General features: G+C 42.6%; 1 protein-coding gene across 6 annotated transcripts in view; it reads left to right on the top strand.

Moving 5' to 3' along the window:
- The window catches only part of NCOA6 (nuclear receptor coactivator 6), a 110481-nt gene that overhangs the window by 77876 nt on the left and 20005 nt on the right, over positions 1–12600 (top strand). For 5 of the 6 annotated variants that reach the window (XM_034947060.3, XM_063600797.1, XM_034947062.3 and 2 more), the window contains 3 exons: positions 601–722; positions 4184–7162; positions 10770–10838. In XM_034947060.3, coding sequence (XP_034802951.1) covers positions 601–722; positions 4184–7162; positions 10770–10838 — 3170 coding nt within the window. Of the gene's footprint in view, positions 1–600; positions 723–4183; positions 7163–8592; positions 8667–10769; positions 10839–12600 lie in introns of all 6 variants that reach the window. The other variant, XR_004668130.3, reaches the window with a different exon arrangement.

The raw sequence follows: 12600 nt of genomic DNA, 5'->3' as shown, positions 1-12600 counted from the left end.
CCCACTAAAAATTTTAAGCTACACCCAGGTAAAAGCAAAGGCATCTCAAAGCAAATAGAGATGTCTGCAAATTCTCATTCTGCAGCAAAATCTTTGTTGTGGTAGTCTCAATCTTTCTTTGTTCTCTGAATACCATCAGCCAACCTATACAACCTTTTGCAAGGTGTTATGAATTGAGCCCCCACTGTTATATCCACAAAAAAGAAAGAATCAGACCCCCTAGTTGAATTTGATCGCTACATTGAAGATAGTGTGGTTTCACAGGAACAGTACCTTGTAACATTGATAGCCCTATGATCAGGTCTTAAAACAGCTAAGGAATGGGTGATTACGTGAAAATTATTGCATCAGGAATTTGTGGAAAGCATTCTGAGTAAATACAGTGCTGTTAGATTAAGTGGATTTTAACATTTAATGAAATTGCCAGATTATTTTTATGCCAATATTTAATATTTTATCTAGACTAGAGAGATATGAATAATGGTAATGCAAACATTTTAGTTCTTCAGAAATAGGGGAAGGGTTAAGCTAGTTTTGTGTATTTTCTATACAACTTATTCTAAAATATGTCACTTTTTTTTTTTTTTTTTTTTTTTTTAGCACCCCAGATACTCGCCCAGCTGGTCTGGAAGAGGCTGATCAGCCACCGTTGCCTGGAGAACAAGGAATTAACTTGGATAACTCAGGCCCTAAACTGCCAGAATTTTCAAACCGGCCACCAGGTGATAAAATGTTAGCTAGATTATATACTTATTACATGTGCATGTGGCATTACAAGGCTTCCATGTCTTCGAGGAAACAATAGTATTTTATTTTATCTGCTAACTAGTCTACTTCAGTGATTTAATGTGTCTGGTATTTGGAAGCTTTGCCTTGATATTAAGTAAAAATTTCAAATATAACTTTTGAAGGCACATACACACACACATTCTATTCAAATTTGTCTTTGTTATTTTAAGTCCTCATAAAATCGGACTGAAATGTGGTTGGGCATGATGGCTCATCCACCTGTAATCACAGCACTTTGGGAGGCCAAGATGAGCAGATCGCTTGAGCCCAAGTGTTCAAGACCAGCCTGGGCAACATGGTGAAACCTTGTCTCTACTAAAAATTTTTTAAAAATTAGCCAGGTGTGGTGACACGCACCTATAGTCCCAGCTACTCAGGAGGCTGAGGTGGGAGCATCACCTGAGCCCAGGAAGTCGAAGTTGCAGTGAGCCATGATCATGCCACTGCACTCCAGCCTGGGACCCTGTCTCAAAAAAAAAAAAAAAAACCATGAAATGTGAAGTGCCTCTTTATTCTTGTCAATGTCAAGATTCTAGTTGGCATCAGAACAGGATAAGATTAAATGGAGAGATGATTTCACTTTAATCCTGCTTGCCTGCCTTTCCTGCAGCGTTTCTTCCTGGGGCTTCTCAAAGCAGGGAACTACCAGGGTTTAAAACAAGATGATCTTTTTTATAGAAGTTTCATTAATGAGTTTTTAAAATATAAAGAAGATATAAAGAATAAAAGAGACACCCATGTATCTACCACATAGGTTAATAATTTATAATAAATAGGACCAATATTGGAAGCCCCCTTTGTTGTATCCTCTCTGATTATAAAATAATACTATCCTTTAAATGTTGAAAAATTATGTCAAAGATGGAAAAGCTCCTAAAATTAATTCATTCAAACCTAGATATTATAGAACCAAGGCCAGCTGCCACAATATCTCTATACCTGGTTATCTTGGCCTGAGCAATGACTTGTAACTTTATTCCCCTATGACACGGTTGAAGATGCACAACCCTTCACACTTAGGCCACTCTCCCCTGTGTGTATAGAGGGTATGTTTTGTTTCTTCCTCACTAGTTATTTCAACTCCTTTTTGGCATGAAAATGAGAGTGACATTATTTTAGGAGTAACCTTTAATCTACCCCTAATTTATATATTTTAAAATTGAATCCAAACAAAAAGCTAAATCCATCATGATATCAATACTTTGTGTTATTTATTACAAATTATTTGGGCATATCACACTTCCCGTCAGTGAGATGCAGCAGCATAGCTGAGACTGGGAGGTCATCAGTCTTTGGGGAGTATGTCCAGAAGGCATTGAGAGCAAGAACATGCCTTCTTGCCTCAGACACATCTGAACTCTTCTTATATGAATCCCAGGGGTCTTTGTATACATTTATTGCCTTCTTTCTGCAAACTGGGGGCCTGCAGGCTGAATTTGGCCTATAATGGGTTTGAGTTGCTATGCAGTGTCTTAAACAAAAGTCCGAATTGAAATGCCTTTAAATAGGGCATCTGCTCTGCAATTTGGCACTGTTGACAGGACTCCTGCTATCTTAGACCAGTCCACTTCTATTCTCTACTACCTGCCTGGCCCCTAAAGGCATAGGAGTTTGCATTCCCTGAGTAATAAATTCAGTTTGTGATTGTGTTATGGGCACTATGTGTGTCCTGGCTTTCCCTCTTCACCATTCTGTCACGTCAGCCCCAATCTGTCTTATCATTAGTGCCTTTTGGACTGCTGCCTCCAGCTTCTGGACTCTGTAGCAGCCATGCCCTTAACTGTTACTTTTGAGAGGCTGCTATATTGTCTGTGCTGTCCTCTTTGGTATTTACTGTCTGGTGGGCTGATTTTATAAAAGGCATCCATGTCATAACCCTGATATCAACAGGCTTTTGTAGCAATTACAATTTTCTTAATGTGGGAACCCCAGACTGAATGTGAAAAATAGGAACCCACTGTATTTGACTATGTAGTCGAAAGGACAGTTGAACCATAGAAATGTCATGTTATTGGCTTTATAAAGGTGAAGAAGTTACTCGGGCCTAAAATAAAAAAGGATTTTTAAAAAAATCTTCAAAACTGGATTCTACACATTGTATTCGTTGATACAATGGAAATCTTTGGCCAGAAGACATTAATTGAGTATTGAGTCTGACCCACAAAATTTGGTAGCTGCTCTATGAAAATGTTGAGTCAGCATTTCTTTTGACTGCCAGAGCCAGTTGTTCTTATTCCTACACCTTCTTAAAACCTCCCTAATGTACTCTTCATGCAACAATGGAATAAATCTAATTTGTGAAACTGGAATTGTATCCCATATATGCCCAGCTGTATGCCCACTTTTTCCCACAGAACCACCGTTATTCTTGGTTTGCGTATCTTTTTATCTTTTCTGATTGTAAGGTTTTGGTTCTAAAATGCCAAGTAAAATCTTCACAAAAAAAGAGAATAATTTGAGATGTTGCCCTCTGCATATCTAGAAGACATTGTCCTTCAGGGTTCTTTTCCCAAAATTATTTTTTATTCCTGAGGGCTATGCTTCTGCCTTACTTATTCTCCAACTGTGGATTCATGGAAAATATTTCTCCAAATAGAGATTTGCATGTAAGAAAGTAAGTGCAAATTAATATCCATAAAAACTTCAGTGCCCTAATTTTATTTTCAATGTGTATATCAGCTTCCATTAGCTCCTACTGTTTATTAAACTGATTTACACCTGAAGGGCAATTTTAATTCAGTCGGTTTCCCCCAAAGGATTAAGCCTGAAGGATGCGGCGTAGTGTATGGAGCCAATGAATTGGAATAATTTTAAATTCCTCTTTCTTAAGGAACTGAATCCTAGAATTTTATATTTTACTTCTGTTGAAAGAATAAAAAGGCTGTCTTCCGTGCTGTTATTTTCAACAAAACCACATCTTAAAAAAATTATTCCTGTGCTAACAGAAGAAGTGAATCCTAAATGCTTTACTTCATTCACAAGTACATTGAAATATTGATTATGACTACATGAGACCTGAATCTTGGGTGGCCAGGCACTTGATGTTGATGGAGTTTTTCTCATTTCATCTGAATGTTTGGCTGGTATAGACACAGCCATTTTCAGTGCATAGCACAGAAAATCAGGCTCTTAGTACAGTCATGGCTCATTCAGACCCTACACACACAGGAGCTCCAGGTTTTTTGATGCTTTGCTTTTTGCTTCCTTAAGCACTGTGCCCCTTTTGCTTATGTCAAGTAATGAGGGACTGCCCCCTGCCCCAGGAGTGGGCATGCCTGAGCTGTTTGTGCATAGTCTGTGCCACCTAGATGAGTATTGCTTGGCTATACTCTAAAGGTAGCAACATTTTCTTGCTGAAAAATCTAACTTCCCTAATTTGGGGGGCTTGTTTTAGGTTATCCTTCTCAACCAGTTGAACAGAGGCCACTTCAGCAGATGCCTCCTCAACTCATGCAGCATGTGGCACCCCCACCACAGCCACCACAGCAGCAGCCACAGCCACAACTGCCTCAGCAGCAGCAGCCACCACCTCCCAGTCAGCCACAGTCTCAGCAGCAGCAGCAGCAGCAGCAACAAATGATGATGATGCTCATGATGCAGCAGGATCCCAAATCAGTTAGGCTTCCAGTCTCTCAAAATGTCCATCCTCCAAGGGGCCCCCTGAACCCCGACTCCCAGAGAATGCCCATGCAACAGAGTGGCAGTGTGCCTGTCATGGTCAGTCTGCAAGGACCTGCCTCCGTGCCACCATCACCTGATAAACAAAGAATGCCAATGCCTGTGAATACTCCTTTGGGAAGCAATTCAAGGAAAATGGTCTATCAGGAGAGCCCGCAGAATCCTTCCAGCTCGCCACTGGCGGAGATGGCCTCACTCCCTGAAGCAAGTGGCAGTGAAGCACCATCTGTCCCAGGAGGCCCAAACAACATGCCTTCACATGTAGTACTTCCCCAGAATCAGTTAATGATGACAGGGCCAAAACCTGGACCATCGCCCCTTTCAGCAACTCAAGGTGCAACTCCCCAGCAACCCCCTGTAAATTCCCTGCCCAGCTCTCACGGCCACCACTTTCCAAATGTGGCTGCGCCAACCCAGACATCTAGGCCCAAAACACCAAACAGAGCCAGCCCCAGACCCTATTATCCTCAGACACCCAACAACCGCCCTCCCAGCACAGAACCTTCAGAAATCAGTCTGTCACCAGAAAGACTCAATGCCTCCATAGCAGGACTCTTCCCTCCACAGATTAATATTCCTTTACCTCCTAGGCCAAATTTAAACAGGGGCTTTGATCAACAAGGCCTAAATCCAACAACTTTGAAGGCCATCGGGCAAGCACCTTCAAATCTTACCATGAATCCTTCCAATTTTGCTACCCCACAAACTCACAAATTAGATTCTGTGGTAGTGAATTCTGGAAAGCAGTCTAATTCTGGAGCAACAAAACGGGCAAGTCCAAGCAACAGTCGCAGGTCTAGTCCTGGGTCCAGTAGGAAAACCACTCCAAGCCCTGGGAGGCAAAATTCAAAAGCCCCTAAACTTACTCTGGCCTCTCAGACAAATGCAGCCCTATTGCAGAATGTGGAGTTGCCGAGAAATGTATTGGTCAGTCCCACTCCTCTGGCCAATCCCCCTGTACCTGGGAGCTTTCCTAACAACAGTGGGCTGAATCCTCAGAATTCTACTGTGTCTGTGGCTGCAGTTGGGGGTGTTGTTGAGGATAACAAGGAGAGCTTGAATGTGCCTCAGGACAGTGATTGCCAGAATTCCCAGAGTAGGAAGGAACAGGTAAACATTGAACTAAAAGCAGTCCCTGCCCAAGAAGTTAAAATGGTTGTCCCTGAAGATCAATCCAAAAAGGATGGGCAGCCTTCGGATCCTAACAAACTTCCCAGTGTCGAAGAGAACAAAAATTTGGTGTCTCCTGCTATGAGGGAAGCACCAACATCGTTAAGTCAACTTCTTGACAACTCTGGAGCTCCCAATGTGACAATTAAACCCCCTGGGCTTACAGATCTGGAAGTAACACCTCCAGTAGTTTCTGGGGAGGACCTCAAAAAAGCATCTGTCATTCCCACACTGCAGGATCTGTCTTCTTCTAAAGAACCCTCTAATTCCCTAAACTTACCTCACAGTAATGAGCCGTGTTCATCCCTTGTGCATCCCGAATTGAGTGAGGTCAGTTCTAACGTTGCACCAAGCATCCCTCCAGTAATGTCAAGACCTGTTAGCTCTTCCTCCATTTCCACTCCCTTGCCCCCAAATCAAATAACTGTATTTGTCACTTCCAATCCCATCACAACTTCAGCTAACACATCAGCAGCTTTGCCAACTCACTTGCAGTCTGCATTGATGTCAACAGTTGTCACAATGCCCAATGCGGGTAGCAAGGTTATGGTTTCTGAGGGACAGTCAGCTGCTCAGTCTAATGCCCGGCCTCAGTTCATTACACCTGTCTTTATCAATTCATCCTCAATAATTCAGGTTATGAAAGGATCACAGCCAAGCACAATTCCTGCAGCCCCACTGACAACCAACTCTGGCCTGATGCCTCCCTCTGTTGCAGTTGTTGGCCCTTTACACATACCTCAGAACATAAAATTTTCTTCTGCTCCTGTACCGCCTAATGCCCTCTCCAGTAGTCCTGCTCCAAACATCCAGACAGGTCGACCTTTGGTCCTTAGCTCACGAGCCACCCCTGTTCAGCTTCCTTCCCCTCCTTGTACATCTTCTCCAGTTGTCCCTTCTCATCCCCCTGTGCAGCAAGTGAAAGAATTGAATCCAGATGAGGCTAGCCCTCAGGTGAACACCTCAGCAGATCAGAACACTCTTCCCTCTTCGCAGTCAACCACAATGGTTTCTCCCCTTTTGACCAATAGTCCAGGGTCCTCTGTCAACCGGCGAAGCCCAGTCTCGTCTAGTAAGGGCAAAGGAAAAGTGGACAAAATTGGCCAAATTTTGTTGACCAAGGCATGTAAGAAAGTTACAGGCTCTCTTGAGAAAGGGGAAGAACAATATGGTGCAGATGGAGAGACTGAAGGCCAAGGGCTAGACACCACAGCTCCGGGGCTCATGGGAACAGAGCAGTTATCCACAGAGCTGGACAGTAAAACCCCAACGCCCCCAGCACCCACTCTGCTAAAAATGACCTCTAGCCCTGTGGGCCCGGGCACTGCCTCAGCAGGACCCAGCTTACCTGGCGGTGCTCTCCCCACCAGTGTACGCTCGATAGTAACCACTCTGGTACCCTCCGAGCTCATCTCCGCCGTACCGACCACAAAAAGCAATCATGGTGGCATAGCATCTGAGTCACTTGCGGGTGGCCTAGTGGAGGAGAAGGTGGGATCCCATCCAGAACTTCTACCCAGCATAGGTATGTACTTGGGGCTTCATCATCTCTTTGTGTCAGTTTTTTGATGACCTAATCCCACAAGAGAAAGCATGACTCCTTTTTTACTTGGAGGAAAGAGAATGGGCTAAATGGCAATAGCAGTAGTTTTATTTATTGAAAGTACGTTGGAAAATATGCTTTTAAATCCCATGTTAAGTTTGCATTCATTAAAGAGAGCTAAGGGCCAGGTGCGGTGGCTCACGCCTGTAATCCCAGCACTTTGGGAGGCCGAGGTGAGTGGATCAGTTGAGGTCAGGAATTCGAGACCAGCCTGGCCAACATGGTGAAACTGCATCTGTACTAAAAATTCAAAAATTAGCCAGGCATGATGGCACACACCTGTAATCCCAGCTACTCAGGAGGCTGAGGCATGAGAATCGCTTGAACCTGGGAGCAGAGGTTGCAGTGAGCTGAGATCACGCCACTGCACTCCAGCCTGGGCAACAGAGCGAGACTCTGTCTGAAAAAAACAAAACAGAGAGCTAAGGCTCTCAAAACAAAGAGTTCCTGAAATAATGATACCTTTCATTTATATAAGTTTTTCAATTTATAAGGAAGCATTTTTACATATGTTGTCTTGCATCATCTTTATACCAACTGTGTCAGATATTCTTAACCCCATTGTATGGGTGAGAAGATTGAAGCTCAAAGACGTTCAGTGTTTGTTCAGAGTCTATACTGTGAACCTCTCATTTAACACTGTGCCTTAAGTGTGAACAGCAGCTTCTGCAGATTCTCTTTACCAGGGTGAAAATTTGCTCATGACTATTTCAGAACAATGGGTCCTCATAGCCCCATTCTCACTGTACTCTATCTCAGGAACCATTCTTTTTTTGTCTGGGCTACTCTAGAGGAGAGCTGGAAGAAAACTGGGTTTCATGATAATGGACACAGTAGAAACAAAGTGGTCAAGAGCCAGTAGGCTTGGGTTGGTATTATAACACCAGCATTTACCAGCTATATGGGCTTGGGCAAGTTACTTGACCACTCCAGACTTTGGTTTCCTCCTTTGTAATATGGAACAATAATAGTTGTAAGAATTCAATAAGGTAGTACATATAACATTCTTAGCACAGAACCTAGCATATAATTATTATTCAATAAATGGTAAAAATTGTTATTCCCAGTTTCTTTTTGATGTAATCTCTTTGTTGACTGGTACATTCCATTTGTGTATCTAGTTCAGGCTATTTCCTATGTACTGTTAAGATGGGCTAATGATGGAAGCATAGGTGTCCTTACAACCGCCCCTCCTTCCCTTCTTCCCTTCCCTGACATGTTCCTCCTCCTGTGAGGCTTAAGTGAAGAAGCTCTATTTCCCCAGAGTGGAGTCAGTCACACACTGCTAGAGCTGGGAAAGACCTTTACGATATCCTAGGCCAGCTAATTAAGTGCCTATCTTATTTATGCAGCTAAAATGCTTCGAGTGCCTACCACTGAGTGGTAAGCACCCAGGAGGAGAGGCAGAAAGAACACAAACTTCAGGGTAAGATCAGAGTTCAAATTCTAGCCCACTGGTTACCAGTTACAGTTGATACGTTCCTTAACCTCTCCTAAGCCATGTATTTCACTTGTAAAATGGAGATCGTACATTCTACCTCCCAGAATTTAGGATTCTGAGAGAGGACTCAATGAGAAGATTTGTCAAGTGGCCAACACAGTGCCTCACGCAGAGCTCTGGAAAGGTTAATTCCCCTTCTGTCTGCCTCTTCACCTCAGTGTTAGAGAGATGGGGGCAGGATAAAGGCCTTCAAGAAGTCTGCTGCTCTTACAAGAGACAGTCTTCACAAGACTGGGTGCTTATTGTATATTGTTCTAGTTCTGTTGGTGTACATGAACCCTAAGAATTAAAAGGGAACCTGGTGTAAATTAAGTATATCCTTCACTATTAAGTATTTCCATTTCTCCTTCTTTCAGGAGACTTTTCCCTCTGGTATCAAGAGAAAAATGATGAAGTAATTAGAAATTATTTTTATCTGGATCATATATTATACTAGAGAAATATGTGGGCCTTGAGGAGATGAACCAGCACTTGGGAAAAGTTCTCAATTTTAGTTAAGAACACTCACTTTGCTTATAAGTGATTGTTTCTGTTCTTTTTCAAGGGGCTTCTGTGCTTTTACTTTGAAAATATGAGAAATTGGCCAGGCATGGTGGCTCATGCCTGTAATCTCAGCATGTTGAGGGGCCGAGGCTGGTGGATCACTTGAGCCCAGGAGTTTGAGACCATGCCGGGCAATGAGGCGAAACCCTGTCTCTACAAAAAAAAATATGTAAAAATTAGCCGGGCATGGTGGCATGCACCTGTGGTCCCAGCTACTCAGAAGGCTGAGGTGGGAGGATTGCTTGAGCCCAGGAGGCGGAGGTTGTGGTGAACCGAGATCCTGCCATTGCACTACAGCCCGGGCGACAGAGCAAGGCTCTGTCTCAGGAGAAAAAGAAAAGGAAATTTGAGAAATGAACACTAAAGTTAAAAGTAGAAGTTAAGATATAGTTTTAAGCTTTATCAGATAAGCATCCAAAATAAATTCTTAAACACAAATGCATAATTTACTGCTTTGCTAAGCAGGGAGGGAAATATACAAAATTCACAGTTTCCACAAGAGAGTAAAACATGTTGTTGCAGAGTTTATCTAGGATTTTAGACTGAGGTGTCAAGATGTGACTGTGGCATATCCATGCCATAATCTTTATCTTCCAGGATGGTTCCCTTCTAGAGGGCATTACATATTTTATTCCATTCCTTAAGGGCCTAAGTTCTCTGTGTCCTTTGAAGCCTGATTCTGATGTTTCTCCCTTTAATGTACCTTCAGATTTCTCAACCTAGAATTGCTACCCCTTGCTTTGGACTTTTGTAGTATTTTATACTTTGTGACTCCTTCATATGACATCAGAGTGCACTCAAGTGCACTACATGTATGTATCTTATCTTTAATACTAGACTGAGTTCCTGATGTGCAAGAGGATATAGTTTGGTCTCTCAGGGTACCTGGCAGAGTGCCTTGCCCCTAGTAAGTTCTTTGCAACTATTTGTTAGATAAGTAAATAACATATCAAATTTATTTATTTATTATGTATGAATTGAATGCCTGCTTTATGCCCATCACTTTTGCTAAGTGCTATAGAAAAGTACAAAATTATGTGACCATTTCCACTCTCATAGAGTATAGTCTTTAGGGAGTGAGGCTAGATTTTTTAAATGCTGAGGGGAATGGTATAATTGTACCTCTATGGTTTGGGTTGCCTACTAAGATATGCTTTGGGGCTTTTTCAAGTAGTGGTCAGGACCTGACCCCAAGAAGCAGAAAATATGAGTGCTATGTTCTTATAGCCATCTCTTCCCCTTATTATTATACATAGAAAAAGGAAGAGCCTATACCCCTAAATGGTAGTCATTGGTACTGGGTGTTATGGTAATTAATTTTTGTAGTAAGTTTTAAAATGTACTTGTAATTTTGAGGCCAATTTTGAGTACTGCTCTCTAAGAGTACATTGTTTCAGCAGTTACTTAGCCCTTGATTAGGTTAATGCTTTCTTTTTGTTTAGAAAAGAAAGTAAAATGTCTGTAATTTTTTTTTCCTTGCCTTAGCCCCGTCGCAGAATTTAGTCTCAAAGGAAACTTCAACCACAGCACTGCAGGCCTCTGTTGCCAGACCAGGTAAGGCGTACTTTGGAAAAACTTCTTGGAGTGGGATGGGTTACATGTGAAGGAACTACTGCTGTCCTCAATGTCGTGTGTTCTTATGCCCGGAAGTGGCAGGAACTATTTTATCTGTTTGCTTCAGAGCAGACTTTGGTTGAGTGACAAAGCTTGTGCAGTTCTACTTGAGATTATTTTCCCCCCGACCAGCTTGCTCTCTCATGCATTCATAGTGTCAGCTAGGGAACTCAAGAAGGGCATCTCCGTGCCCATTGTCTGTCTGCCACCCAGCCATGGGTTTCTGTTGCAGAGTTTTCCCTGTTCTGTGACCCTGGCACCCATGGTTGGCAGCTGAATAGCTGGCATATGGTGACTTACTGGGCTGGCAAGCATTAATGCACTTTGTAATTTTATTATCATGACAGTAGTGGAGTCTTGTTCATTGAGTCTCTGCCACAATGTGATAGCCATTCCTCCAGGGAGGCAGAGTCATTTCAGTCGTCTCTGGGTGGCATTAAGTTTCTCCCCATGACCAATATATTGTAAATAGCACAAGGGATGATATTTCTGGAAGTAGGATCCCATGGTAATCTGACAAATAACTGCTGTGGGATCAGGGCCAGCTCAGAATACATGAGGATGATGGCAGCAACAGCCCTTGTTTTGCTTTTATAGACTGTGGAGGCAGATAAATATCGCAGATATGGTACAGTTTAGTTTCGCCTGATTCTTTGTCACTGTAGATCATTGAGGAGTTAAAAAAAAAAAAGTATGACTGGTCCCTACAGAGGTAAGAATCTCATTGAAACTACAATTCACACACTTGACAAAGTTAGTAAGAAAAAGCAATAGTAGCCATGCTTAATTTTGTGAATCTGAGCCAGTAAAAGTAAGGTATAGTTTGTGATTATTTTAAAACCTACTTCAGAATGCTACATCCTGTGTGACCAATAGGACTTTCTACTGCACACTCTGAATAAAATCAGGCCTCTGAAAATAGTGTGCGAGCAAAAAACATTTCAGCCACCTAGAGTCTTTTTTTCTTTTTCTTTTTCTTTTTTTTTTTTTTTTTTGAGATGGAGTTTGCTTTGTCACGCAGGCTGGAGTGCAGTGGCGCAATCTCGGCTCACTGCAAGCTCTGCCTCCTGGGTTCACACCATTCTCCTGCCTCAGCCTCCCAAGTAGCTGGGACTATAGGTGCCCGCCACCACGCCTGGCTAATTTTTTGTATATTTTGTAGAGACAGGGTTTCACCATGTTAGCCAGGATGGTCTCGATCTCCTGACCTCATGATCCACCTGCCTCGTCCTCCCAAAGTGCTGGGATTACAGGCATGAGCCACTACTTCCAGCCCAGCCACCCAGATTCTTTCTTTGCTGCCAATTGCCCACATGATACCTGACATTGTGTTGGATATTTGAGAAGGGTAGGAATGGAGCATGTTATTTAAAGGAGGGGTCATACAGCAAAACTCATTTTTGGTAAGAAAAGGAGTAACTGTAAAGGGAAAGGGAATTCCATTTCCTGCCCCAACCCTACTCTAGAAAATAGGATTTACCACATCATTTTTCCCCCTTCTCACAGTAATTGGCTGAAGAATCCTCTTCCATTTTGAAGTCTGGCGTAAATGAATCTCCTTATCCTTAACATCCCTCAGAGCCACTGATTACCTTCATCAAACCTTCTTGATCTCTACTTGTGAATCAGCAGTGATAGTGTTAAGATTCTCAAAAGCATCAAACTTTTTCTTGTTTTAAAAGAGCAAACTAGGCCAGGCGCG

This window comes from Pan paniscus, chromosome 21, assembly GCF_029289425.2.
Source record: "Pan paniscus chromosome 21, NHGRI_mPanPan1-v2.0_pri, whole genome shotgun sequence".
NCBI lineage: Eukaryota > Metazoa > Chordata > Mammalia > Primates > Hominidae > Pan > Pan paniscus.
This window is presented reverse-complemented; position numbering and strand designations above follow the sequence as displayed.